This window comes from Panthera uncia (genome assembly GCF_023721935.1).
Source record: "Panthera uncia isolate 11264 chromosome E2 unlocalized genomic scaffold, Puncia_PCG_1.0 HiC_scaffold_19, whole genome shotgun sequence".
In the NCBI taxonomy this organism is placed as follows: domain Eukaryota; kingdom Metazoa; phylum Chordata; class Mammalia; order Carnivora; family Felidae; genus Panthera; species Panthera uncia.
Window position 1 is genome coordinate 18,416,990 of NW_026057588.1, and position 25,223 is coordinate 18,442,212.

The window sequence follows — 25,223 nt, forward strand, 5'->3', positions numbered from 1 at the left end:
ACCTGAGCTGAAGTTGGACGCTTAACCGACTGAGCCACCCAGGCGCCCCAATGTTTATTTATTTTTGATGGAGAGAGAGAGAGAGAGAGAATATGAGCAGGGGAGGCGCAGAGAGAGAGGGAGACACAAAATCTGAAGCAGGCTCCAAGCTGTCAGTAAAAAGCCCGACACTGGGCTCGAACCCACAAACCAGGAGATCACAACCTGATCCGAAGTTGGATACTTAACCAACTGAACCACCCAGGCGCCCTGAGGCTCAGTAAATGCTTTTTAAAGAAATTCACACTGTGATGGTTTTTTCTTCTAAGTGTCGACTTTCCCCCAGCATCTGCCTGCTTTTTTCATTCTCCAGTATCTTCAGGTAGTTGAGTTTTAGATTTTGTCCAGAGCTTCTAGTTGGATATATCATTTTATTTTTGTTGATTCATTCTAAAGAAGTCTTTGGCCAGAAAAAAAAAAATGCTAGGAATCCTGATCTCATTGTTAAGGGATTTTGATTTTTAAGATTTATAATAGGGAATTTTCTAACACCCTATGTTAGTCTTATTTTGTACCCTTATTGGTAAAGTTGATCCTCAACATTTAAGAGCTATTAATGGGTTATTGTATTTAATCCTCACAACTCCTCTGTGGGGCAAAGATGGCTTTATTACCCCCATTTTAGAGACAATAAAACTGAGCAAGAAAGGTGAAGCTGCTTGTCAAAGTCACTGTGCATGAGTGGCATTCAAACCAGCCCCTTACTCCACAGCATGTCTTCGTTCATCTGGCTATGAGACACCGCTTGCAAAGAGGGCAAGTTACCAGGGCCAAGCCATAGCTGGAGAGAGAAGGTGGAAGGAGTCATCTGTGACTTTGATCTTGGCCCAGGTCTCGTTAGTCATCCAAGTCAGAGCCTTATCCCAGCTGGGCAAAACCAACAGAATCCACGCTAACTAGTTAAAGAGAATAAAGTTAAAGAAGAGTTCGAGAAAATGGTAGGAAGTTGGCAATGTCTCTAGGAAGACCAGAGGATCCAGAGTAGAGGCTGTGTGGCCAACCTGCATACGTGTAGCACCCCAAACACTCCTGGTCATTCTCCCAAAGTGAAGTCCAGCAGCACCTGTTCCTACACACCTCTCAGTCGTGCCAACGGCTCTTGTCAGTGTGTACGTTGTCAGTTCTTCCTCACATGCCTCATCCCAGCTGGAAGAGGGCGTTTCTGGCTTCTGCGTGGGGAGGTGGGACATCCCCGGATGTTGGAAGGATGTTCAAATGGTGCTGGGCAACCAAAGAATTCAATCAATGTGCACATTCCATGTTAGTGAGCCATTGGGCAGATCCTGTGTGACCTGCTTTTCTTATAATAATTTCTCCCAGTAAGAGGCCAGAACAACCCCTTTCTATGCTGCCTGACTTTGAGTTTCCCTTGAAAAGCCAAACTCTGCTAGCAGACAGTTTTATAGGAGCATGACTCACGCTGGCTTTTGTTTAACTGTTATTGCACCTTGACTATGATAAAGTGACTGCATTTGGAATGTAAGCTGGATTTTTCTAATCAATTATAATAAAAATCAGATTCTAAAGATACACTCGCTGAAACTCTCAATTTGTTCAGGGTCACCTCCAAGTTATTGACCAAACAGCAAGGCTTTGTAATAGCGCTCCCCTGGTTCCCAAGACTGAGCTGGGATCTGGGCCGTGGGGGGTTATCTAGCCAAAAGGGAGTGTCTGGACAGCTTAGTGGGTTATGTGCTTTCCAAGTGACCTTTGGAATTTTGACTGAAAATGGCAGAGACGGAACCAATTGGAGGGATGGGAAGGGATAACCCTGCCCCACCCGCAGTCCCTGAACTGCTTAAATCAATATGCTCAGGAAGCTCAATCCCATATTTGGGGTAAATGAGTTCATGTCGCAGGAAAGAATTTTACTGTAACTGATCGGTTTATAGATTTTCTTGGGGACAGCAATGAAAAGTTTGGGCTTTTATGGTCATTTGGTCCTGTTCAGTTATAGAAAAACTAAATTACACTCCCTTCATATTATCCCAAGACTAGTGTTCTCGGGGAATATTCAGCAATCGTGTTTTGCAATTTTTGGAGTAACCCCAATTCCTTACGAGGTAATTATTGTTTAGTTCATTTATATATCTTAATGTACAATAAAAATGTCTAACCTGCTTGCAAGTCCTTCTCCAGTTTTCCTAAGTGCCCTTCCTGAGATGTTCTAGACAGAGATGAGCATACGTATAGGCCCTTCCCCTTCTTTTTACACAAATGGAGATATATTATACACGTTTTCTGCACTGTATATATACATATGTACACACTTATATACGTGTGTATGTGTATTTTATATTAACATATTATGTATGTATATATGTATTTTTATATATGCATATATTATATATATATATATGTGTGTGTAAATGAACATATCAGAGCTTTTTCCATATGTGTTCATATAGATTTTCATCCTTTTTCACAAAGACACAGGATAATTAATCAGCTATCCACGATTATTTATCTGGTCTTCTATTAACAGGCAGACATTCAGCCAGCCTTTTGCAATTATAAATAGTGCTTTGGTCAATACCTATGTATGTAACTCTTTTGTACACATGAGAGTTTATGGGATTACATTTCTGTAAGGGGGAATTGTTAAGAGAAGGGCTAACGACACTTTCAACTTAGATAGGTATTTTTAAATTGTTCTCCAGAGAAACTGGATCAATATATAATCCTGCCTGTTTGCTCTATCCATTTATCTGTATAGCAAATTATCAGATGTTTTTATCTTTACCCACCTGACCGGTGTAGTTTTAATTTGTATATCTTTTATTCAGAGAATCGGCATTTTTAAACATGTTTAAAATTCATTTGCATTTGCTGGGTTTTTTTATTTATAAACTCTCTGTAAATGCCCGTTTTCTTTTGAATTGGTATTTTTTTTTTCACACTGACTTGTAGAAGTTCTTTATATATACAAATACTTGAGCTTTTCTCATTTAAAATAAAGCTGACTTGTTAAACATAGAACTATATGTGATTCAGTGGCTATGACTCGGTAAGATTCTCCCTATGAGCAAATTCACAAGTCAGACAACAATTTATTCTCAGGGCACATTTTCGGATGTTTTAACATGGAAAATAGGGTCATTCAAAAGCATTTTGAAGTTATTTACGAAACTATGCAATCCACTGTGGCATTATATATTTGTAGAGTAAATGAAGGTGACTTTAAAACATTTTATAGTTTATAAAACTATAAAAATTATAAAACTGTAAAATTAAGGTGACTTAAAATATTTTTATAGTTTATAAAACTATAAACGTAATAGATACATACTCATCTGCTTAAAAAGTCCAATATACACAAGTGTATAAATTTAAAAGAACAAGTTCTCTCTCGTCCTACAAAGGCAACACCACTGTTAACAGTTTGGTGTGTATTTCTCCCAACTTCTCTCTGTACACTGACTATATGTATATTTTAATAATTTTTTTTTTTTCCCAGAGAAGGGAAGCTACATGCTGTTCTCCAGCCTGCTTCTTTTCAGGTAGGGGTGAATCCTGGGTGTCAAGAATGGTAACGTTTGCAAACTCTTTTTGAACTGTTTGTTTCTGTTTGAAGATGCACCCGAAGACATAAGTCCTTGGAATCAGCCAGAAGGAATGGGGTCAATATGGTGGGTGCACGGAAGTGCGAGGGAAACGTACCCCATCTCCTGAGTGATGGGGTTCCATCAGGTCCACATGCTGAAGTACCCCCTCCCTTCCATGGGAGCCTGCCGGGAGGAAGGCCCGTTTTCTCCGGTGGATCTGATATCCAGCCATGCCCAAAGACGAAGTCTTGCTCTCCTGGGGCACCTTCCCAACAGTGCCCCACAGGCAGAGGGGCTCTCTGCAGCCAAGGCAGAGGGGCGCTTCAAGGCTGTCTGGACTGAGGGTTTGCACTCCCCGAACGAGCCCAGTTCTGGAGGCCTCCCCGCACCAAGCCTTGTGTCCTAACCGGGCTACATCTCTCCAGAGAAAGGGGCCATTTTTCCTCCCTGCAGAGGCACTCTCTGCTCAGCCAAGCCCCTGGGGGCCACATCTGCCTGAAGGGGCTTCTTATGAGTTAGCCCAGAAGCACTATGAGGACTCTCCAGGCCCTGGCAGTCCTGCCTGGCATGGCTTCAGGAGGCTCTGGATGGGTCTGCCCTTGGGGAGCCCTAACTTAGGGGGTCGGGTCTTCCTGAGCATCTTTCGGGGCCACCCTTGAGCTGCTCTGCTAGGCTCGGGGACGAACTGAGTTCTGGGAGGGTGGCCGGGTAGCAGTTTTCTTGAATAGAATCCATTCTGTGTTCATTCGACAAATATTTGAGGCTCTACCATATGCCAAGGCCTGTTGTAGCTCTGGAAATAGGCAGAACAGGACAGACAAGGTCCTGTCTTTGTGGAGCTGGCATTCTAGTTGGGGGAAGCCAGACAGGGAACAAGTAAAATAAGTAAACAAGACCATTTTCCAGAGAGTGCTAGGAGGAAAATAGAACGCACAATGGCCTCAGGAGTGATGGGGGAGGGGTGGCTACTGTGCAACTCGGGCCTCCGAGGAAGCTCTTGGAGAATGGGAGAGAATGTGAGAGACTCTGAGAGACCGTGAGACTGAGATGACAGGGAAGGAATTGCTCCAACATCAGGAAGGAGCTTCCAAGGAGCCGGCAGAGCAAAGCGCAATGCCTGGAGGCTGGGAGATGCTAAGCTTGGCACACAGCAGACTGGGGAGCGGGGAGGAGTGAGGAGTCCGAGGACCTAAGAGAGGTGAGGGCTGAATCATGAGGGGCCTCACGGCCACGTTGGGACATTCACTGCACATCTTCTCCTGGAAGGCGGGGGGGGGGGGGGGGTGTCACAGGGGTTGACAGAGGTGAGGGACATGGACTGAATGCACGTCTAATGGGAAACTCGGCTGTTTTGTGAGGAGAGTTGGGGGTCAAGGAGGTAGGGAGGGTGGCAGGGAGACCGGTTAGAGGCTGCTGCGGTGGGGGAGGGTGGCCACTGGAACCAGGATGTCTGTGGTGAGAGGGAGAAAAGGGCTGAACTGGGGACACGAGGTTGGAATTATTGCTGACAGACGTGTCTTCCAACAGAAGTAGAGCCAGGGGCCTCCAGACAAGGCCGGGAGCACTGGCGTCACTGCCCTCCTGCTCATGTGGAATGAGTGTGGCCCCCTCCACGGTGCCGAGACCCTGCCGGGCAGACCCCCAGGACCATTCTTAGACTCATGAACGAGGATCCCACTCATGCCCTCCTCTTGCTGCTCCCTTCCCTCAGGGTGAGGAGCCTACTGGACAAGAAACGCCATGCCCAGACAGCCCCGAGCCAGCTGCCTTGGCCAACGTGGGCCCTTTCACCAGGCATTCAGCAGTGGGCACACTCATCAAGGGGAGACAGGAAGGCAGCAATTTTCAGGGGGGGACGGAAGTGTTGGAGCCCTGTGCTGGGAACCTACTCCCACCTGACTAAGGATCCCTCCAGTGGAGGATGGCACCGGGAAGGAAGAGAAGGAGGCGGTGGCCCTCCCGGCACCATGTTCCAGAGTCAACTTCTAAATTCAAACCTGGCCTTCCAGGACATGACAAAGATTTATTTGTCAAGGCAGAAAGGTAGAACATATTTTATCTACCAGTCTGTTCGTTTGACTGATAACTTTTGGTATTTAAACAGATGGTATGTGGACTGCCATTTGTATTCTTGTCCCAGATCCCACAAGAATGTGCAATGGGCCTGCCCACATCCACTGCTTGCTTCCTGCAGTGTTCTCCAAATACCGGATGGGGAGTTCCGGGGTCCATCAGCTACCAACGGAGTTTTCTAACAAAACAGAATATAAGACTTTCCTTGGTTTGCTGAACAAAATTAAGATAATGGATAGAATTCTCTGAATTTTCATTTTTGACTCAGTTTTCTTTCTCTAAATTTGTTTACTGCCTGCTACTGCTTATCTGTTAGTAAGTTGCAAGCAAATGAGATAAACAAACAAGGCGGAAAAATCCGTACATACATGATGGTAAATGAAACTTCAGAGAAAACTGGAAACAGTTGATTCTGATGAATCTGACAGTAGGGGTCTTTTATGGATCTGAGTACTCATGGTTATGGTTTTATATGGTACACATATAATATAGTGACATTTCCTAACAGTTAAAGAATTTCTAGTTCATGGTATTGCGATTAATTATGCCCAGTAATGTTCTGTATGACTCCTAATGCCTTTGCCCTAGAACCAGCTGAGAATGCACTATAGTGAATTATTGCCCCCAGTTTACAGAAAAGAAGACAGAGGCTCAGAGAAATTCAACTTGCCCGAGATCACCCAGCTAGTAAATGGTGAATTTAACTGGCCTCCTAGTGATCTAGGATGTACACTCTACTGAGGAATAAAAATGGTTTCCCCAAGTGTCCAGAGGCTGTTGGTAAGAGACACGAGACTCTTGATCGACTGTTCATTGGGTTCATCTGCTGTACCTACCAATATCTAAAACATAAAAATGAATTAGTATAAAACTCATTAGCCAGTGCATTTATCATAAAAAGTAACTTGCATTCTGTTTTGTGTGTCTAAGTTTTAGGAGGGTCTTTAAGAGCATTTTATTAAAACACTGTATTAGACATATTGTATGAGATTCTCATGCCCCCTAGTCAGAGCACAAACTGCATCTGGAAAGTGTAGCGTTCTTGTCTTTTGTCTTTTCTTAGTCCTTATTTATTATCTTAATGAGTCCTGCTTTGGAGTGACCAAACTCCTATCCATTAAGCTTTCGATAAAGCTAGAAAACTTAAAGTTGGTTCCCGTCTTGCTCTTCAGAATTTGATGAACTCTCAAACTTATATACGAATTCTTTTGTATGCCTTGCATTAGGAAGGTTGAATCAAAGTAAAACAAAAAAATTTCCCAGGCCTCCGTTTGTCTCCTCAGAATGGTTAACCCTGGGAATGACCCTGGAATCGGGCTCCATCCCAGGGCACCCAACACTCAGCACCACAATGCATGGAGGTGGGGGCTCCCCTCTCCCCACCGGGCCAGCCCTCCCCCAGCTCAGAAGAGCCTCCTCTTGTGAGCTGGCTAGAGCACAATTCACACCTATGAAATGCATTTTCACTTCTGTTGCTGATTTTCTCCTTTGTAAAAAGTAGAGCCAGAGCTGCCTCTCCTCTCCCCTGGCCCCTGCAGTGGCAGAAGCCAGGCCCTGGTGAGCCTGCAGCCTGTGGGACTTGGGGTGGGTCCCGGTCCCGAGGCCCCGCCTGCTGAGCACATTGAGGCCAAGGCACTTGGAGAGTTCTCCCTCAGGGCTCTCCTCGGGAGCTGCCAAGTGTCATAAATTAGGACAAAAAAGAAGGATAGTAAAGGTGGTCAGAGAGAGGATTTATGCGCTTCTCTTATTACTGGCGCCATGTCAGTTGAGCGGGAGCCACACGGCCATCTCCCTCCCCAGTGAGTCCAGCCAAATGCTGACTGCCCACGCATCCTATCAGGCCACAACCCCCTGCCAGCCGTGGGCACCTCCCATGGAAAGTGGTTCCACAACCCTGGGGTCTCACCCAGGATCTAGAGCCAATTCTTACATCAGGGCTTGGACAGCTCCGGGACACTCCTGCACCGCAGACCCACAGACCACTACCTGCCCCCGAACCGCTTCCTTCCATCCCCTAGATGTTCTCTTAGACCTCAAAGGGAAAACTAAAATATGGCAGGTAGGTCCTGGCGGCTGTTCCTGGCCGACTGTCCTCTTCTCCAGAGCCACAAAGCAGGCAGGCGGGTGTCCTGCAGCTGACCCCAAGGGGCTTGGAGGAGATCCTCTATTTTCTCTGCGCTACATATGTCGGCAGATGGTACCCCCAGACAAAAGCCAGGCATTCAGCCCCCACCCAGACCCCAAGTCCTGACATTCAAATCCATCCCTGTCCTCCACCCCCACCTGGGGCCTCAGGTCTCCATCGTTTTTCATCTGGTCCACCCTCCCCTGCCCAGCCTCTACCACAGTGCCCTTTCAGGTACTCAAACTGGATCACAGTGCTTGCCTGCTAAAAGCTGGACAGCCAAAGCCTTTGAGATGGCTCTCTCCTTCACTGGGAGTGGCCTTGGCCATGAACCCAGCCCTGTCTGTGGATCCAGCCTTATCTAGGCCCCTCCCCAGCAATCCCTGCACTCCAGCCCGCCACACATCTTGTCCTTTGTTATCAGAACATGCCAGGCACTCACTCGCAGCCTCTCCACCTTTGCACCTGCCGTTCCGTCTGCCCATCCTTCCAGCAAATTCCTGCTCATCCTTCGAGGTGCAGCTCAAAGGTCTACTCCTGCATGAAACCCTCTCTCACCACCTGTCTTGGCTCGTAAGACAAGTGCCATAACAAAATACCACAGACTGTGTGGCTTAAACAACAGCCATTCATTTTCTCACAGTTCTGGAGACTGGAAGCTACAGACAAGGATGCATGGTTGGACTCTGGTGAGAGCTCTCTTCCGGGCTTGCACACTCTGCCTTCTCCCTGTGTCCTCACATGGCAGAGGGAGGAAGGGAGGCAGGAAGGGGGAGAGAGAGAGAGAGAGAGAGAGAGAGAGAGAGAGAGAGAGAGATTTCCTTCTTCTTTTCTTATAAGGCCTATCAAATTAGAACCCCAACCTTACTTCATTTAATCTTATTACCTCCTAAAAACTGCATCTCAGAATACAGTCATACTGGGGATAGGGCTTTGACATATGAATTGGGGGGAGGGTCACAATTTAGCCCAGAATACCTCCCCAGACAAAGGTGGCTGCTGCTTCTCTTTGAGCCCCATATTCACCAGGGGAGGGTGTCCCTTTCCCATCCCCTGCCTTTTTGGAGTCACCTGTTCTGTGGGAAGGCCACTGTCTCCGAGCAGACCTTGTGAGCCGACCTATCTCCCGCCCGGAGCTCTGAGAGGGCAGGAGCCGCCTCTCACTCATCCGGGGGCCCTGAGCACCTTGCACAGAGCAGGCCTCCTGGGGAGAATTCTGGTTCTGCTGTGAGGACCTGTGGCACTGGATGTGGGCCCCACTTGGTGCCCCTGTTACCCCTACACGCCCTTATTGATCAGGCCTTACTCCTCTGCTGTCGAGAAAGCCTCTGTGGTCTCCTCCCATCCTAAGAGGTCGCATTCTTGCTGCCTGTGCTGGAAACAGCAACCCTGCTCAGTAGACCAGGTGTCCATGCTAGGAACAGGACACTCTCAGTAGCTTGTGCTTTGCTGCTACCCTGCCACGGGCTGTTATTTTTAGCACTCACTGCAGAAAAAAAACTGAAAATCTCACTGCATGTGTTCAGGTTTCCTCCAGGTCTCCTCAGGGGCCTGGTGCAGAAATGGGTCCTGCCTCTGGCCCAGAGAGCTGCTCCGGGCTCACAGAGGTTATTTATTTAATATATTTACTTTTACTCCCAGGCCAAAAGCTTAAAATATCTTGTGTATGAGCCCTGGACCAAAAAATGAAGCAGTTGGGCCATTAATCATTGGGAATATGTTGAATAGGAACTTGATTAAAGCACAGTATGTGTTCCCCAGACGAAGCTGCTTCTTTACAGTGACCACAGTGGAAGCTTGGCCTCCCGGGGCCGGCTGTGCTTTTGTGGGGCGCCTCCTTGAGGGCTCGGGGGAGGGCTCTGGCGCCTTGCCAGGCTCTGGAAGGCCACCGTCTGCGAGGGGGTCTTGACCTGCGCAGCCCCGCTTTTCTCAAACAGGGACACCTCCGACCAACACCCAGACGGTGTCGGGCTCCAGCGCACAATCTTAAGGGGCGGTGGGGGGTAGAGGCAGGAGCGAACTGCCGGCCCAGGAGGCTCCCAGTGCAGTCCGGCTGCGCCCCTGGCCCGCCGGCGATCCCGGTATAGAACCAGCGAGGCGCCACGTGGCTGGAAGACGCGCTGCCTTAAACCCCTTCCTTCAGCTGCAGTGAATGCGGAGGAGGCGCCCAAGGGGCACCGGGGCCTGGCCGCCTTGTTCCCCAAGATCCCCGGAACACAGCGCCCTGCGTACCACTCGGCAGGGTTTTCCCGGTAGGTGATGGGACTCTGGGACGCCAAGATTCCCGAGGCCCCGGCTCCTTTGACACCCCCGCTCCCGCCCTGGAGCCCACCCGAATGGGGAGGGGTACGCTGCAGTGGATTCTGATCCCGATTTGGGATCCCGGTCCCTGAGTCAAATTCTCCGCCTCCCTCTATGCGCCCCACCTCGCCCCGGTACCCCAGCCCAGGAATCCAGCTCGGCCCGTCCCGCAGGGGAAAAAAAAAAAAAAAAATTGGCGGCCGAGAGCCGGGTAGCAGCGCCAGCCCCGCGCCTAGCAACCCTAGCGCTCCGGCTAGGAGAAGTAATTAAAAAGAAAAAGTTTTCCAAGCCCAAGCGGATGGACCGGCCGGGTCCTCCAGGCTCCGCGGCCGCAGCCGCCTCCCATTCCCTCCGCTCCCCGCGGGGTCCTAGTGCCCGGCGTTATATAGCCCTTGGGACCCCAGAGGGCTTCGAGAGGCGGAGCGGGGGAGAGGTATTTCGGCGTGGAATCGGTGGGGTCATCAGGAGATCAGAGATAGAGACACAAAATCACCACGCTCCAGGACGCTGCCCCCCGCCTCTCCATGCCGCTGTATGCGCTGGGCCAGTACGTCCCAAACTGTTCCCTACCCCCCACCCCCGGCCCCTTCTCCACGCCGCAGCCTAGCAGAGAGACTCCGGCCCCGAAACGGACGATTTCTAGCTTTTAAAGCGAGTCCGCGCCACAGTAACTCAGAGACCAAGAGTGGCCCTCCACCAGCCCACCCCCCTCCTCCGCGCAGCGTCTCGGTGCTCCCGGGCTCCCCGACCGTTGGCTGGAAGTGGGTGCCTCGGGGAAGCTAGAGGAGGGGGCCCCGTCACCGACCACGTGCGTGCGGGGGCGACAACTCGGCCCAGGGTGGGGCATCATGCGAGCGTCCGGGTTCGGCTGGCGGGGCAGGGGGTTAGTGGGCGTTGAGCCGGGGCCCCTCCTGGCCGGCGCTGCGCTCTGGCCCCACTCACCGCCCCCTCCGGAAGGCAGGCGCTAAGACCCAGGAGACGCCGCTCCGCCGTCGGACACTAGAGGGCGAAGACCGCCCTGGTATAAATGCGGGTCCCGAGCGCGCCTGGCCATTAGCGACCGGGAGCTGCGCGGGCGCGAGGGAGTCGGGGCTCCGGGTGGTCGGCAGCAGCATAGGCGCCCCGCGCAGGCTGGAGGCCGCCGAGGCTCGCCATGCCGGGAGGACTGTAGCTCCCCCATGGAGTCGGCCGACTTCTACGAGGCGGAGCCGCGGCCCCCGATGAGCAGCCACCTCCAGAGTCCCCCGCACGCGCCCAGCAGCGCCGCCTTCGGCTTTCCCCGGGGCGCGGGCTCCGTGCAGCCCCCCGCCCCACCTGCCGCCCCAGAGCCGCTGGGCGGCATCTGCGAACACGAGACGTCCATCGACATCAGCGCCTACATCGACCCGGCCGCCTTCAACGACGAGTTCCTGGCCGACCTGTTCCAGCACAGCCGGCAGCAGGAGAAGGCCAAGGCGGCTGCGGCCCCCGCAGGAGCCGGCGGCGGTGACTTTGACTACACGGGCGCCCCCGGGGGGCCCGGCGGCGCCGCGATGCCGGGAGGGACGCACGGCCCCCCTCCTGGCTACGGCTGCGCCGCGGCCGGCTACCTGGACGGCAGGCTGGAGCCCCTGTACGAGCGCGTCGGGGCGCCGGCGTTGCGGCCGCTGGTGATCAAGCAGGAGCCGCGCGAGGAGGACGAGGCGAAGCAGCTGGCGCTGGCCGGCCTCTTCCCCTACCAGCCGCCGCCGCCGCCGCCGCCCCCGCACCCGCACCCACCGCCCGCGCACCTGGCCGCCCCTCACCTGCAGTTCCAGATCGCGCACTGCGGCCAGACCACCATGCACCTGCAGCCCGGCCACCCCACGCCGCCGCCCACGCCCGTGCCCAGCCCTCACCCAGCACCGGCTCTCGGTGCCGCTGGCTTGCCAGGCCCCGGCGGCGCGCTCAAGGGGCTGGCCGCCGCGCACCCCGACCTCCGCGCGGGCGGCGGCGGCGGCGGCGGCGCGGGCAAAGTCAAGAAGTCGGTGGACAAGAACAGCAACGAGTACCGGGTGCGGCGCGAGCGCAACAACATCGCGGTGCGCAAGAGCCGGGACAAGGCCAAGCAGCGCAACGTGGAGACACAGCAGAAGGTGCTGGAGCTGACCAGTGACAATGACCGCCTGCGCAAGCGGGTGGAACAACTGAGCCGCGAACTGGACACGCTGCGGGGCATCTTCCGCCAGCTGCCCGAGAGCTCCCTGGTCAAGGCCATGGGCAACTGCGCGTGAGACTTGGGGCGGCGGGACCGCCCTGGGCCGGCCGCTGGCTGGGACCCAGGGAGTGGTTTCGGGTCTCCGGATCTCAAGACTGCCCCAGCGGCGCAGGCGGGGACTAGGAGATTCCGGTGCCGCCAGAAAGCCTGGCCTGCCGCGCGCGCCCCTTGCCTTCCTCTGCGCCAGATTCGGTGCGTCTAAGATGAGGGGTCAGGCAGTGGTTTCTCCCTGCCGGAGAGGAGAAGTGCCATGGGGCTCAGCCGGAAGCCCGGCAGCTCCAGTATTAAGGAATAACCTTGTGCCTTGGAAACGCAAACTCACCGCTCCGATTCCTACCGAGTAGGTGGAGCAAATACGTGCCTTGTCATTTTATTTGGAGGGTTCCTGCCTCATTCCTGAGGCTGCAGGCCTCCATGGGAGAAGGCAATGTGCGGCCTATGGCAGGAGAAAGGTTCAGGGAGCAGGGATCCCAACAAGCCAGCCCTAGCCGCTCCTCAATGCCTGTCCTCGGAGGGGAGGAGATACAGGGACTTGGAACGTTGTTCCCCTAGTCCTACATGAAGGTGGAGGGTCCCTAGTTCCTTGCCTCTAATCTCCCAGCCTGTGACAGGCTGGGCTTCCCTGGGCAGAACCCACTGAGATGGGGGGTCACCAGGTGACCAGTGGGAGCCCCCTGCCCCCAGTCAGATCAGAAAGTTAGGTCATGGGTGAGCTGTAAGGACATGTGTTCATGGGAGTGGTGGCCTGGTGGAAGAGGGAAACCCAGAGATCTGGTCGGGGGTGGGGGTGGGGTGAAGGGACACTGGGACCATCAGCCTTGTACTGTATGTTGCCAGCATTGCATACAAACATAAAGCACAATCTGTCCATCCCAGAGGGACCGAAGTTATGAGAAGCTTTCCAAATATTTTGCTTTATCAGCCGATATCAACACTTGTATCTGGCCTCTCTGTGTCCCAGCGGTGCCTTGAGCAATGTGAATGTGCACGTCTATGCTAAACCACCATTTTATTTGGTTTTTGTTTTGTTTTGGTTTTGCTCAGATACTTGCCAAAATGAGACTCTTTGTCAGCAGCTGCAGGGAGGGTCTGCGGCTCTCTTTCCTTTTGGTTTTTGGGATTGCTTTTGCTCCCAAGGGAACCAAAGAGGTGAGGTGGGCTTCCTCTTTCCCCGGGTGGGGGGGGGGGGGATGAAGGGGGTGTGGGGCTATGGGCCTCGCTCCCCTCTGGCCTGGGCTGCCCACAGGCTTGCCCCCACCAGAGGCCCTGGCTCCTGGTCTGGAGGGAGGCGGCTTCCAGCCAGCACGCACAGATCGGCGGGGCTGGGAGCAGGGAAGGACAGCTTGGTTCTCTTCTTTGGGGAGAACGCAGAGTTTCATGCTAGATGTTTTATGTATTATATCTATAATATAAACATATCAAAGTAAATGTTGGTGTCTTTTTAAAACCAGAAAAGCTACTTCCAAGGTTTTCTGTGGGCCAGGTCACATTTGTAAATAATCACGGCATATTCTCTGGCTGAGATCCTGACTTTCATTAGCTCTCCCATCCTGAGCCCTTCTTTACATTAAGGGGGTGACTTCTCCCAACCGAGGCAAATAAAGGGCAGAAGGAGGATAGACTCCAAGCCGAGAAAGCCCAAAGCCTGAAGAGAGAGTCCCCTGGGGGCTGGCGGGGAGAGGTTGAGGGGAAGGTCATAGGGCCTTGGTGTGGCCTCTGACCAGCCCCTGGGAGGAGCAGAGGGGCTCAGAGAAGGGTCCTTCTGCCTGAAGTTGCCACAGGCTCTATGGGACTTGAATAGGCCTGGCCCAGTAGCTCCAGGCTCCAGGGGTCCTTTGGCCACATTTGCTTCTCGATCACCTACTGCCCTAGCTCTATAGCAGCCTTGTTCATGCCTGGCCTGCCCTAGCCCACCAGCAGGACCCTGGGAAGGCAGGGAGAGGCCTCGAGGGGTAGGCCCCTCTACCCCTCCCCACTTGCTCTGGGTCACGCGGCTGCAGTCTACCCCGGCAGGGCCCTGAAGGGCAGCCTGAAGGCCGAGCACCCCTCCATCCCTTCTTCCATACCTGCCCTGCCCCAACCCACCCCAGGGAGGGGGCCCACGCCATCCCTGCAGTGGCTGTGTGGTCCTTCACCCACACCACCTGGCAAAGAGCCAGCCCCAATGTCCACCCTCCCCCCACCGTGCCCATCCTGGACCCAGTTCCCTACTTAGACGGCTGCCCTGTGAGGACAGGCACCCTGGCACCCCCTTAGTAGCAGTAACAGCCAACAGAAGGAGGGCCCACCCTCACGCCTGGTAGAACAGGGCCTGGCAGGAAGTAGCACAGGAGGCAGCCACAGCTTTCAGACTTTACTCTCGCTGAGGGTAAAAGGCAAACCCTCTTTACCTTCTGTTTTCACCCCAAGAGGGTTCACTTGAGCAGCTCACCATATATGCCGATGCGGGCTGGGACAGTTTCAAGAAATTACACACTCTCTTTAAATTCTGAAAGCTCCAGCTTTACCTGCCTGCGTGGTTAACAGGGGTGATTTGCCCCCTTCCGGCCCCAGCCCCCGCCCTCTCTGTCCTGTGTCTTGCCGCCTCCTCGCCCATGGCCGCCCTTGGCAGAGAAAAGGCCACGAGCCCAGTGTGGAGGCGGCTGCCTGCCCCACCGCCCTGGGAACCAAGGAGGCAGAGCCCGGCCGCCCGCCTAGAGGCCTAGGGCAGGCCACAGCTTGCTAGGCCCCAGCAAACCCTCTCCGAGTTCAGTGCTAATTCCAGTTTTTCTTGTTTGAGGGGGCCAAACCTCAGCCTCCCCCTTTGCCCCCAGAACAGATCCCAGGATGAGCAGGGGAGGGACACCCCTCCTGCCCTCTCTCCTCCCTCTCCCCTCTCCCTGCCCCATATCCCAGGGTTTCCTCTTTCAAAGCTGTCAGTCTACTAAAGGGCACCCCTCCCACTGTAGATCCTGAGGTCCAGGGCAGACTTTGCTGGGACAGGACAGATCCAACCAAAGCTAACCCGAGGAAAGGAATGGGGCCAGAGGGGCCCCCAGTGGGGCCCCCCGGGAGACAGAGCAGCCAGCCAAGGGGAGGGGGTGGTGTGGGGTACTTGCCCAGCATGCACTCTGGGCCTGGCCAGAGAGGCGCCTGGGGAAGAGCTGCTCTTTGCCACCCACTGCTTCCTGCAGGGCCCCCACGGTTCCCCTCCTGACTGCAGCCTTCCTGAAGAGCCACTCCAAGAGCCTGGCACTGAACACACCCCAAGTATTACTGGATGCCCACTGTGTGCCAGAGCCTGGGCCGAGGATGGGTCACCCAGCTGGGAACAGGAGGACTTGGCTCCTGCTCTCCAGAGCTCACAGTCTTGTGGCGCCAAGATGGGTTTTCAGGGTGACAAGTTCAATAAAGAGAAGCTCAGAGTGTGAACAGAGGCCACCGGGGAAGGCTTCCTGGAGGCAGCAGTTTGATCTAAGACCTGGTCATGGACCCGATCCAACACACCTAGATGCCCCTGCCTTGTACTTTTTCACGAGAGGTAGCAGGGGCCTCACCCCTCGGTGGGCCGTCTGAGCCTGGTGGCCCCTTGAGAGCACTGTTCAGGGGAACCGGCCTCCAGGGAGGAAGCAAAGGTAGAAGGGAGAGAGGGAGGCACACCTTCTTTGCTGCCAGATGCCTCCCAATGGTTTAGCTCTGGCTGTCGTGGATGTCACCCTTATCTCCTGGATCTCCTGGGAATTTGTGAACGTGGGGTTTGGCCCTGACACCTGTGATGAGCCACTGGGACTGGTGAGGAGTGTCTGCCCCTCCCAGGTCTTCCGCCCCCTCCTTCCCAGGCACAAACCTGCCAGGCCTCCTCTAGACGCTGCTGATTTCATGGGAGGAGAGGGGGGCCGGGGGGAGAGAAAGAGGGAGGCCGGTCAAGGGAGAGGAGAAACCCCGACGTTGCTCTTCAGCAGACTTTCTGCACACACGGGGTAGGGTCCCTGCCTGGACAGTGGCGCTGGCGGTGGAGGTGGCGCTATTGCGTCCGTTTAGTTCCTATGCTGGTGGGTGGGGGAAGGGCTTTCTCTTCTTTTCCTTAAATAGAACTAAACCGCTAGCACCTTTGAAAGATCTTTCTGGTCTCTGTGAGAGATTATGCTATCTCCCTTCTCTTGACGCGCCCCCCCTTCTCCCCTCCCCCAACCCCTCTCTGTGGATGGAGCATTTGACGTAAGCAGAGACATAGGAAAGATACCAATTCACTATCAAAGCATCCTAGCCCCATCCCAGAGCAATTAAAAAGCCAGATGGAATCTCTGGGAAAACGGCATTAATAACGCGAACAATCTGTGCAGGCCGGCAGGGACCCAGGAGCTGCAGGCAGGGGTAGGAAGGAGGCCGGGGTTCAAGAGCGTGAGCTCGCAGCAATGCTTGAGCCACGTCGTGGCCAGCCCGGGATGGGGCCATCACAAGGGCATGCCTAGATCTGGCCACAGCTGGGCTATCCCCTCCAGCCCCCTGCAAGGCCCACTGTGCATCCTCAATCTTGGTCGCTGCAGACAGAGCCAGACAAATGTGGAACCCATTACTCAGGCAGCCACAGCCTCAGCCAGCCCCATTCTGGCACCCAAGAGCTTTGCTTCCCTTCACTTTTGTTGTTATTTATTATTTTTCTAGCCTTCTGGCCCCACCCACTAGGAGCAGGACTCCCTGCGTGACAGCTTCCAAAGATGCCCTTTCTCTTTATTCACCGCGCCCAAGCCTGACAACAGCAGAAGGTGGTGTCGGGAACCCCGTGGGGCCTAAGCCCCGGGAGCCCCCCTTTGATTTCAGAGCGGGTGGGCGCTTGGGGCAAGAAGAGTAGCTAAAAGCTACTCAGAAGCTGGCATGACTGATAGGGGAGCAGGGCACAGGGGTTCACACTGCCCGGCTGCCATGAGAAGCCCAGAGGGGCTGGGCAAAGATCACAGGAAAAGAATCTCCTGCTGTTCTGAAGACTTTTCTAGGCAGAACCAAGAAGTAGGACCTTTCCTTATCCCCATTTTCCAGACCATAGTTGGAGGCCCACCTCAGGTGGGTTTAAAGAGGTAGTTTTCTTATACCCATCAAGTTGGGATGGAAATTGGTTTGTTAAAAAAAAAAAAAAGTCCTTTGTGGTTTTTATATACCCAGAGAGCCATTCTCTGACCTTCATCTTCCCTGTCCCCACCCTCTACCTTCACCATCACCCTCACCCTCCGGGGAAACTGTTCTCTCCAAGGTCACCATGAACTCCTGAAACCAAATTACATGAACTTGCCTGGGATCCTGGCTCTCTTAGCTTCCTGCTAAATTTGGCCCGTGTTTGGCCTACAGCCCGTCTTTAACACATGCGTCTGAATGCACGGATCTGTCTGCAACTCACCCCTCTCCTTCTTTAACAAACATCCTCACCCCCTCCTTTCCATTCAAGAGTCCACCGGGTGGCTTGAGGAACCAGGATTCACCATTATGGGAGGCAACGAGAGGCCCAAAAAAGGTAAACTATCCAGTTCTAGGTAATCCTCAGCACTTCTGTGTGGTTAGTTTAGCCCCAGAAGCAGGGACTAGCCAGCCCCCAAGAGATGGTCAGCTTTCTGGAAGAGAGGAGAGGGTTGGGGAGAGGCAGGGCAATATGTCCCAGGGCTGCCGGAGCTGCTCAGATGCACGGGGAGCAAAGAGGGTTTCTCTGCATCTCCCCTTATGTCCCCACTCCAGGATGACTGGCAAAGTCAACATTGAGGGATTTTGGTCTGAGGATGGGAACACCAGTGGCCAAACATGGTGGTCTAGGGCCAGAGCATGTCACCCAGTGACCCAGACGGCCCGAAGGGAGCCATCACAGCCTGTCCCAAGCCTTCTAGATCTGAAGATATTTCTCCTCCTTGGCAAATAGCCGCCAACCTCTCACCAGAAAGAAAGGCTCTCCTCGAGCGGCCTTTGTCCCTTCCCGGCCCAGCCGTGGAGGCCCCAGGGAGCCCCCCCACCTCCCTCTGGAGCCAGCCCAAGCGCTCTCTGGGTGCCCCCCAGGAACCCATGCTGGTGAGGACATACAGCTGATTTATGGCGGCCCTTCTCTCCAGCACATTGGGCGATGGTCTCGGCTGGACCCAAGGCGCAGCCCCTGCCCGGAGAATAGGGACAAGGTGGTGTCAGAGAGATGTCTGCCTGCCCCAGAGGGAGGTGCTGTGACCTTCCACATCAGGTTAGGACCCGTCTGAAGTAGCCTCCTGGAGTGATTTACAATTTGCAAACACGTTTTATTTGATCCCTCAGTTTTGCTGCAGCAATTACAGTGACTAAGCATGACAAATCACTCCCATCACGGTGTCGACTCGCTGTTAGGAAATGTGTTTGCTTCACTCTTTTGCCTGGTGCGGCAACATTTTAAAAATAGACTCATTCACTGTACTTGAAGGCAATTTGTTCCAAATTTTCCCACTAATTTGATTTTAATCTGATATTTAAAATTCGTGTGACCACATTCCCACTGATTTATAGGGAATGAGCCCTACCTGGCAGCAGTTTAATTTGGCCTTACCCCAGACGTCCACGGGACAAAGGATTTATCGCGGAACAATTTGAAGACACTGGTGTCTGTGATGCTTAAATATACGTCCGATTCAGTATTGCAAGTGCCACCCACCTGGGACCAAGGACGGCGAGCGCCGGCTGAAAGCCTCTGACGCTCTCCTGCAGAGCTCGGCACGTAGTAGGCTAGCAGTTTTCGCTAAAGCAGATGTATCAGACCCAGATGTCCTGGCCTGCTACATGCCTGAGGGATGCAGAGAGCTGGATTCTGGAAGAAAGCCATTTGTTCATGGGTGATAAATGTTTCCTCTTTCTCCCAGCCACTGATCAGGTTGGGCCCTGGCAGGTGGGCCGTGCGGGGCCGGCCCCCACTGAGCCCCTGGCTGTGCCTGGTACTGACTGTGTGGCGTCTGTTGCTCCGAGCTTTGGTTTCCTTTTATGCAAAATGTATGCAAAACTAGTACCACGTCAGTCATCCAGTTGTTGTGAAAGGTAAACAGGCAAAGCTTGTGAGACATTTGGCTCAAGGTAACGAGATTACTGTGTGTTAGGGCAGGAGGCAGAGGGGGTGGGGGAAGGCACACCCCGGTCCCTGAAAAGTCCCGCGGAAGGAGATAGTCGTCAGAATAATTAGGCCAGAAGCCTTGCACCCAGAGTAACCAAATTATTGAAACCATTTTAATGTTGCTTCGGTTCCCCTCCCCCACCCCCTTCCCCCCAGGCCTTCTCTTTGCTTAGAAAACGCTTAATGAACTTCTCCACTGCGCACAGCCCTCCTGCCAGTGACCTTGAAGGCTGAGTCCAGTGGTCAAATTCTCCTTCACTGAGAGCTCTGGAGCCAACAAAGGTGCCCATGTGCTTGTCCTAGGAAAAGCTTCTTGATACAAGTGCAGAATCCTCAGTGAGGACTTCTGGCCAGTGAAAACATTCTCACTGGGGCATCAGCCTCCCCCAAATCCTGAGAGAACCCTCCCCACAACCTCACAGGCCTCCCATTAACTCCCTTCTTTTTTTTTTTTTTTTTAATGTTTATTTGTTTATTTTGAGAGAGAGAGAGAGAGAGAGCATGAGCAGGGAGGGGCAGAGGGAAGGAGAAAGAGAATCCCTAACAGGCTCCGACCTCGAACTCACGAACCATGAGATCATGACCTGAGCCAAAATCAAGAGTCGACACTCAACCAACTGAGCCACCCAGGCGCCCCCCCCCCCCCATTAACTTCCTTGTATTTGTAAATCTGGGACCTCCGCGAGTAAGGTGGCCCTGCCTCCCCCTTGCTGGTGGCAGGAGAGCAGGAGGATGTGTGGTGTGAGCTGGGGAGACACCTCCCGCCCCTCTTCCGCCCTCCCTTCCCCACTCGGTCATCTCAGCACTTGGGCCAAATAGCTCCCATTTGCCCTGACTAGCTCGAGCCCAGGAAGTCAGGAGAGGGGATGCCCTCAGCCCTGTGGGGAGACCCGACTGGGATCCTGGAGGGGTGAGGAGGGGCCACAGAGGCAGGTGGGAGGCAGCCTTGACCAAGCTTCCTTAGAGCTGGGGCCACCAACAGGAAAGCTCTCTGGAAACCGGCCTTGCGTTTCCCTTCGCTGCCAGGAACGCCAACATGAGAGTAACTCAAGTTAATGAGCAAACTCCTCAGGCAAGGAAGGCAGGCAGCTCTCGGACACCCCACCTCCCTGCTCAAGCACAGGAAACAGTTGGATGCCACTTGCAGAACCAAGGGAGGGCAGTGGGTATTGAGGGAGGCCAGGAGGCCGTAAGTCGTCAGTCCGCTGGGCTTGGTGCGGTGCAGCAGAAAGGAGAGAGGGCAGTCACGGGCCGCGGGCGTCCCCCGGGGAGAGTGGTGCCGTGTGGGCGCGGGCATGGCTGCAGGGGTGTGCTGTCTGTGTCTGAACTTGGGGCTGATTCTGAGCCTTGGGCTGGAGGAGCGTTCGTTGTGCCCAGAAGGGTCCTTCCAAGAGCAATTCCCAAGTTCACCAAAGCTGGACCTCTATTTGAGGAGCGGTCTCACCTGGGAGGGGTGGAGGCATGTGAGTCATGGGCCAGGCCCCTGAGCCGAGGGGAGGTGGGGATGATGGCTCCCAGCCCGAAATGTGTCAGAGGCGCGATGAGCATCTTGAGTGATGCGCAGTTTATGTAATTATGTGGGGCAGTGCTGCCTGGGGGGTGTGAGCCAAACTAGAAAGGGGAGCAGCGTGCTCGGGTCTCCTGCCTCACCGGCTGCACCCCGGGCTTGCCGAGGAGCCCTGACTCTCAGGACCAGCGACAAGACCAGGGCAGGGCCGACATCAGCACCTGGGCTCCTACACATCCCGACCCGTGGCATAGTTTGACCCTCTCCACCCACAAATCCACCCAGGGGAGTGAAAGCCTCGTGTTTTCCTAAGACTCTCATCTTTGGCTTTATTCCACGACACCCTCCCCCCTCCCCCGCCTCCACCCAACATTCCTCAACTTAGTTTCCTTTAGTTTTTTAATTTTTAAAATCAAATCAGCTGCATATTGTTTGGAACATTTTGGAGATTTCCAGAAATTGGATTGGCGTGTCAGAGACGTCGCAGAGCCGGGTTTGGGGGCCCACATGACTCCCCTCATCTTCACTCGTCATGGGCTGAGAGATGCAGTTGATGGTCTCTTTCTACTTTCCCCATGAGACAAGGCTTTGCGGCCGGTACCCCCCCTCCCCCTCCCTGCCCAGCACAGAGGTTTGGAGGCACCTGCTGCTGGGGGTGGGGGAGTCTGGCACATGCCGGAGGGCCAGGGCGGGACGAGGGCGGGACCAGGGCGGGACCAGGGCCTCAGTGAGCCTTCACTGTGGAGCTGCTCACAGAACTCAGGTCCCGATGCTAGTTACACAAGGGCTTGGCCTGCATTCCCACCCACCGGGGGCGTGAGACCGTGTGTGTCCCAGCCTCGCCACACACCTGCTGTGTGACCCGGCGCAGGTTTGGCAGCCTCTCTGTTTGAGCATGTCTGAGAGGTGTGCCGGGATTCCCAGAGGCAAGATGATGAATGGCTGTCCGTCCAGAACAGAGCAACCACAAGAACCTGATCCCAGGACGAGTCACACTGAGGAGGACCTGGACCAGGCCTCCTGGAAGCCAAGAGGGGAGTGTGAGTCAGAAACAAACTACCCGCCTGCCAGCCAGGTCACTCTCCTGCCCAAGAGAGCTCAGGGGTAGAAGCCAGAGGGCTGTAGGACCCAGGCGTGGGTGATTCCTTTCCTGTCTCTGGAGCCCAGCTTCTAGAAGCTTGCCATCCAGGTCATAGGTGGTGCTGGTGGGCTGGATAATCAGGAACATTAGTGTTCCTCGGCCCATGTTGGAGGACTAAGGTGGTGCTGGCATCATTGAACCTTCTTCAGCTGCTGCAAAGGGACATTCTGGCATCCCCTCCTCTTTCAGATCCTGGCACCCCAGCCAGGGCCAGACTATATCAGCCAGCTGGTCGATAAGTCTCTCCCAAGTCTCCCCGAGACCTCAGACTGGAGCCCATCCACAGAACAAGGAGACTAGGGACAAAGGAGAGAAGAATCACAGTATCTGGGAGGAGGATGACACCATCAGTACTGAATCAGCGTGGGACAGAGGCCTCCATCACCCCACCTAGCCATGCCACTGCACCCCCAATTGACCGTGAAGGGACCCTGGGGAATGGCATTCTGCTCTCTCCCAGTAACTGGGCAGTAAGGCCTGCAGGAGGAAGAAAGAACAGGAGGATGCCGCTGGGGGTGAGCTGCAGAGGCAGGGACAGGCAAGGGTTGAGTTTTCACCCTATTCTTGTGTCCTTTGCTACATTGATCTTGGTATTGTATGACATCATGGCCCTTGGCCAAGAACAGACTGGGTCTAGAATCTCCTATCAGTATCTTTTGAGCTCTGGGTTGTCTGAAACATGGAGTTCTATCACCAAACCATAGCTGATCGTTAGGTGGTTCAATGTGTCCCATTCATTGGTTCCAAAACATTCTTACCTGTTAACACTTAAACCACTGTCTCCGTTCCAATTCTTTTCTCTACTCTCTTGGGGATAACATTAAACGTATGTTAGACCTTCTCTTCCTCTTTATCTTGTGCCATCTCTTCGATATTCTCTTTTTGTCTCTATGCACTGTATTTGTGGTCATTTCTTCTGACATTTCTCATTCCCCAATTCCCTTCTTAGCTGTGTTGACTCTGCTGTTAAATCCATTCATTGGGTTTTTGATGGTGGTTATTGTAGTTTTCATTTCTAGAGATTCATCTGGATTCTTTTTTCAGACCTGCAATGTCACTTTTTATAAATTCCCATTCTCTGAAGTTATTTTTGTAATGTTTATTTTATTTTTGAGAGGGAGAGGGTGAGCATGAACAGGGAAGGGGCAGAGAGAGGGAGACAGGATCTGAAGCAAGCTCTGCACCACCAGCAGAGAGCCCCAGTGTGGGGCTCGAACCCACAAACTGCAAGATCATGACCTGAGTTGAAATCAAGAGTCAGATGTTTAACCGACTGAGCCACCCAGGTGGACCCCCAGCAGTTATTTTTAAGCATGTTTTATTTCTTTAAACATTAGATGCACAGTTCTTTTATAGTCAATAATTTGACGTCATAAGGGTCTATTTCAGTGTTCTGTTGATTCTTCTAATGTTTACTCTTAGTGTCTTATGTTTCTTGTGTGTCTGATCATCTTTGACTGTGTGCTGGTCATTGTTTTAGAAAAAAAATTATCTGAAAGAAAAATTTGAAATTTAGGACAAAAGCACCTTCATGGAGAGCATTTTTACTTGCTCCTGCCAAATGTTAAAGAATACTGGTTTTTTGATTGAGGACCACCTCAATCAACCTTACGGCTTGAGTTTCCCTAACCCATCCAGATGAGAATTTAGATTGCAAGATCCTGTGAGAGCTGGTCTACTTCTGGTTCACCCTTACCCCGAGGGTGTAACCCTTTAGAGTCCCACATCAATGTGGGATGGTATCTTATTATATGCCCCACCTGTATGTGCCCTGGGGTTTGATTTCTATCTCTCTCATTCCATGAGGCTGTCAAAATAGAACTCAGTTTCACTGGGATCAGAAAATACCTCCAGAAAAAAAGTGGCTTTTCCTCTTGCTTACCTGTCTGGATTCCTTTTCCCTTCAGTTTTGGCCTGGAAATTCCTTTTATACTGCAACACTTTTGTGCTTTGACCGTATTTTTAAAAAATTTATGCAGCATTTTTAGTTGATTTCAGTGCAAGATAGGTGCAAGTAATCTAGCCTGCCATCACTGGGAGCTGGAAGTTCTCCCTTGAGTCACTCAGCGAGTATTTGTGGAGCACCTACTATGTGCCAGGCACGGTGCTGAAGCAGACAAGGAAACCAGACAGACAAAGTGGACTCTTGGGGCACTCTCGGGCTCTCTGAGGAGACAGACAACAAACAGACAATTACTCAATTGATTAGTTAATTACAGCTGGGACGCATATTGTGAAGCAAGGATGTTCAGGGGTGATGAGAAAGAGCCTTCGCCCATTTTGTGGACTCACGGAAGTTGTCCTTAGGAATATGACTTCTAAGCTGAGCTCTGAAGGACCTGAAGGGATTTGTAAGTAGGGAAGCCAGGCAGAGGGAGCAGCATACACAGACCTCAGAAGTGGGAAGGATCATGACATTCTAGGTGTTGCTAAGTGTCCAGTGTGGCCACAGTGCATGAAGCAAGGTCGGGGATGGAGGACAAGAGGTGACGCTGGAGGTCAGCTGGGCCAGACTGTCAGGCTCTCACGAGCAGGGTTTCCGACTTTGGTCAACATCCCAAGGGCAACAGTAGTCACAGAGAGCATTGCGGTTGGGTTTGCTCATTAGGATCACTATGCTGAAGTGTGGCAGGTGGGTTACAGTGGGCAGCGGGGCACTTGTCAGGCCAGTGAGGGGGGCTTAGTGGCACAGAGGTGGATGGACTCAAGAGATGTTTACAGGGTAAGATTTTGCACCATAGAAGTGTTCCAGAATGCGTTACCCAACCATACTGATTATTTTTTGTTTGCCCCTGGATCCACACCATACCTCTTCTCTGCCCTGGGAGTCTGGCTCGTGTGGGCCACACCGAGGGCCTCCCAGGCCTCTGGCTCCCTGTTGGTTTTGGCCAATGGTAGACACCAGCAGATCAGAGGGAGGAGAAGAGAGAGGTTGGGCGTTTCTTCCCTGCTCTCTGCTTGCTTCAGCGCCCCATCTACATGCCCCCAAGGCTCCGGGCTCTGCTGGGTCGCCTACCCTCTGCCCTCCATGGGCCCAGTTCTCACGGGGTTCTGGTGGCGCTAGTTGTCACTTTGCCCTTGAGCCCCTCAGTGGTGACAGCTGCTGCTGTGGCTAGTCTCTAGGGACCCCAACATCTCTTCTCGATTCCCTCAACCCTGCTCATACCCCCGCAAA

General features: G+C 53.3%; 1 protein-coding gene across 1 annotated transcript; it reads left to right on the forward strand.

Annotated features, from left to right (window-relative positions):
• The first annotated feature begins 11,071 nt into the window (after positions 1–11,071).
• Positions 11,072–13,794, forward strand: CEBPA (CCAAT enhancer binding protein alpha). The gene has a single exon (XM_049620894.1). It carries the CDS (start codon positions 11,262–11,264, stop codon positions 12,333–12,335), a length of 1,074 nt encoding a protein of 357 aa, XP_049476851.1. The 5' UTR covers positions 11,072–11,261; the 3' UTR covers positions 12,336–13,794.
• Positions 13,795–25,223: the final 11,429 nt, after the last annotated feature.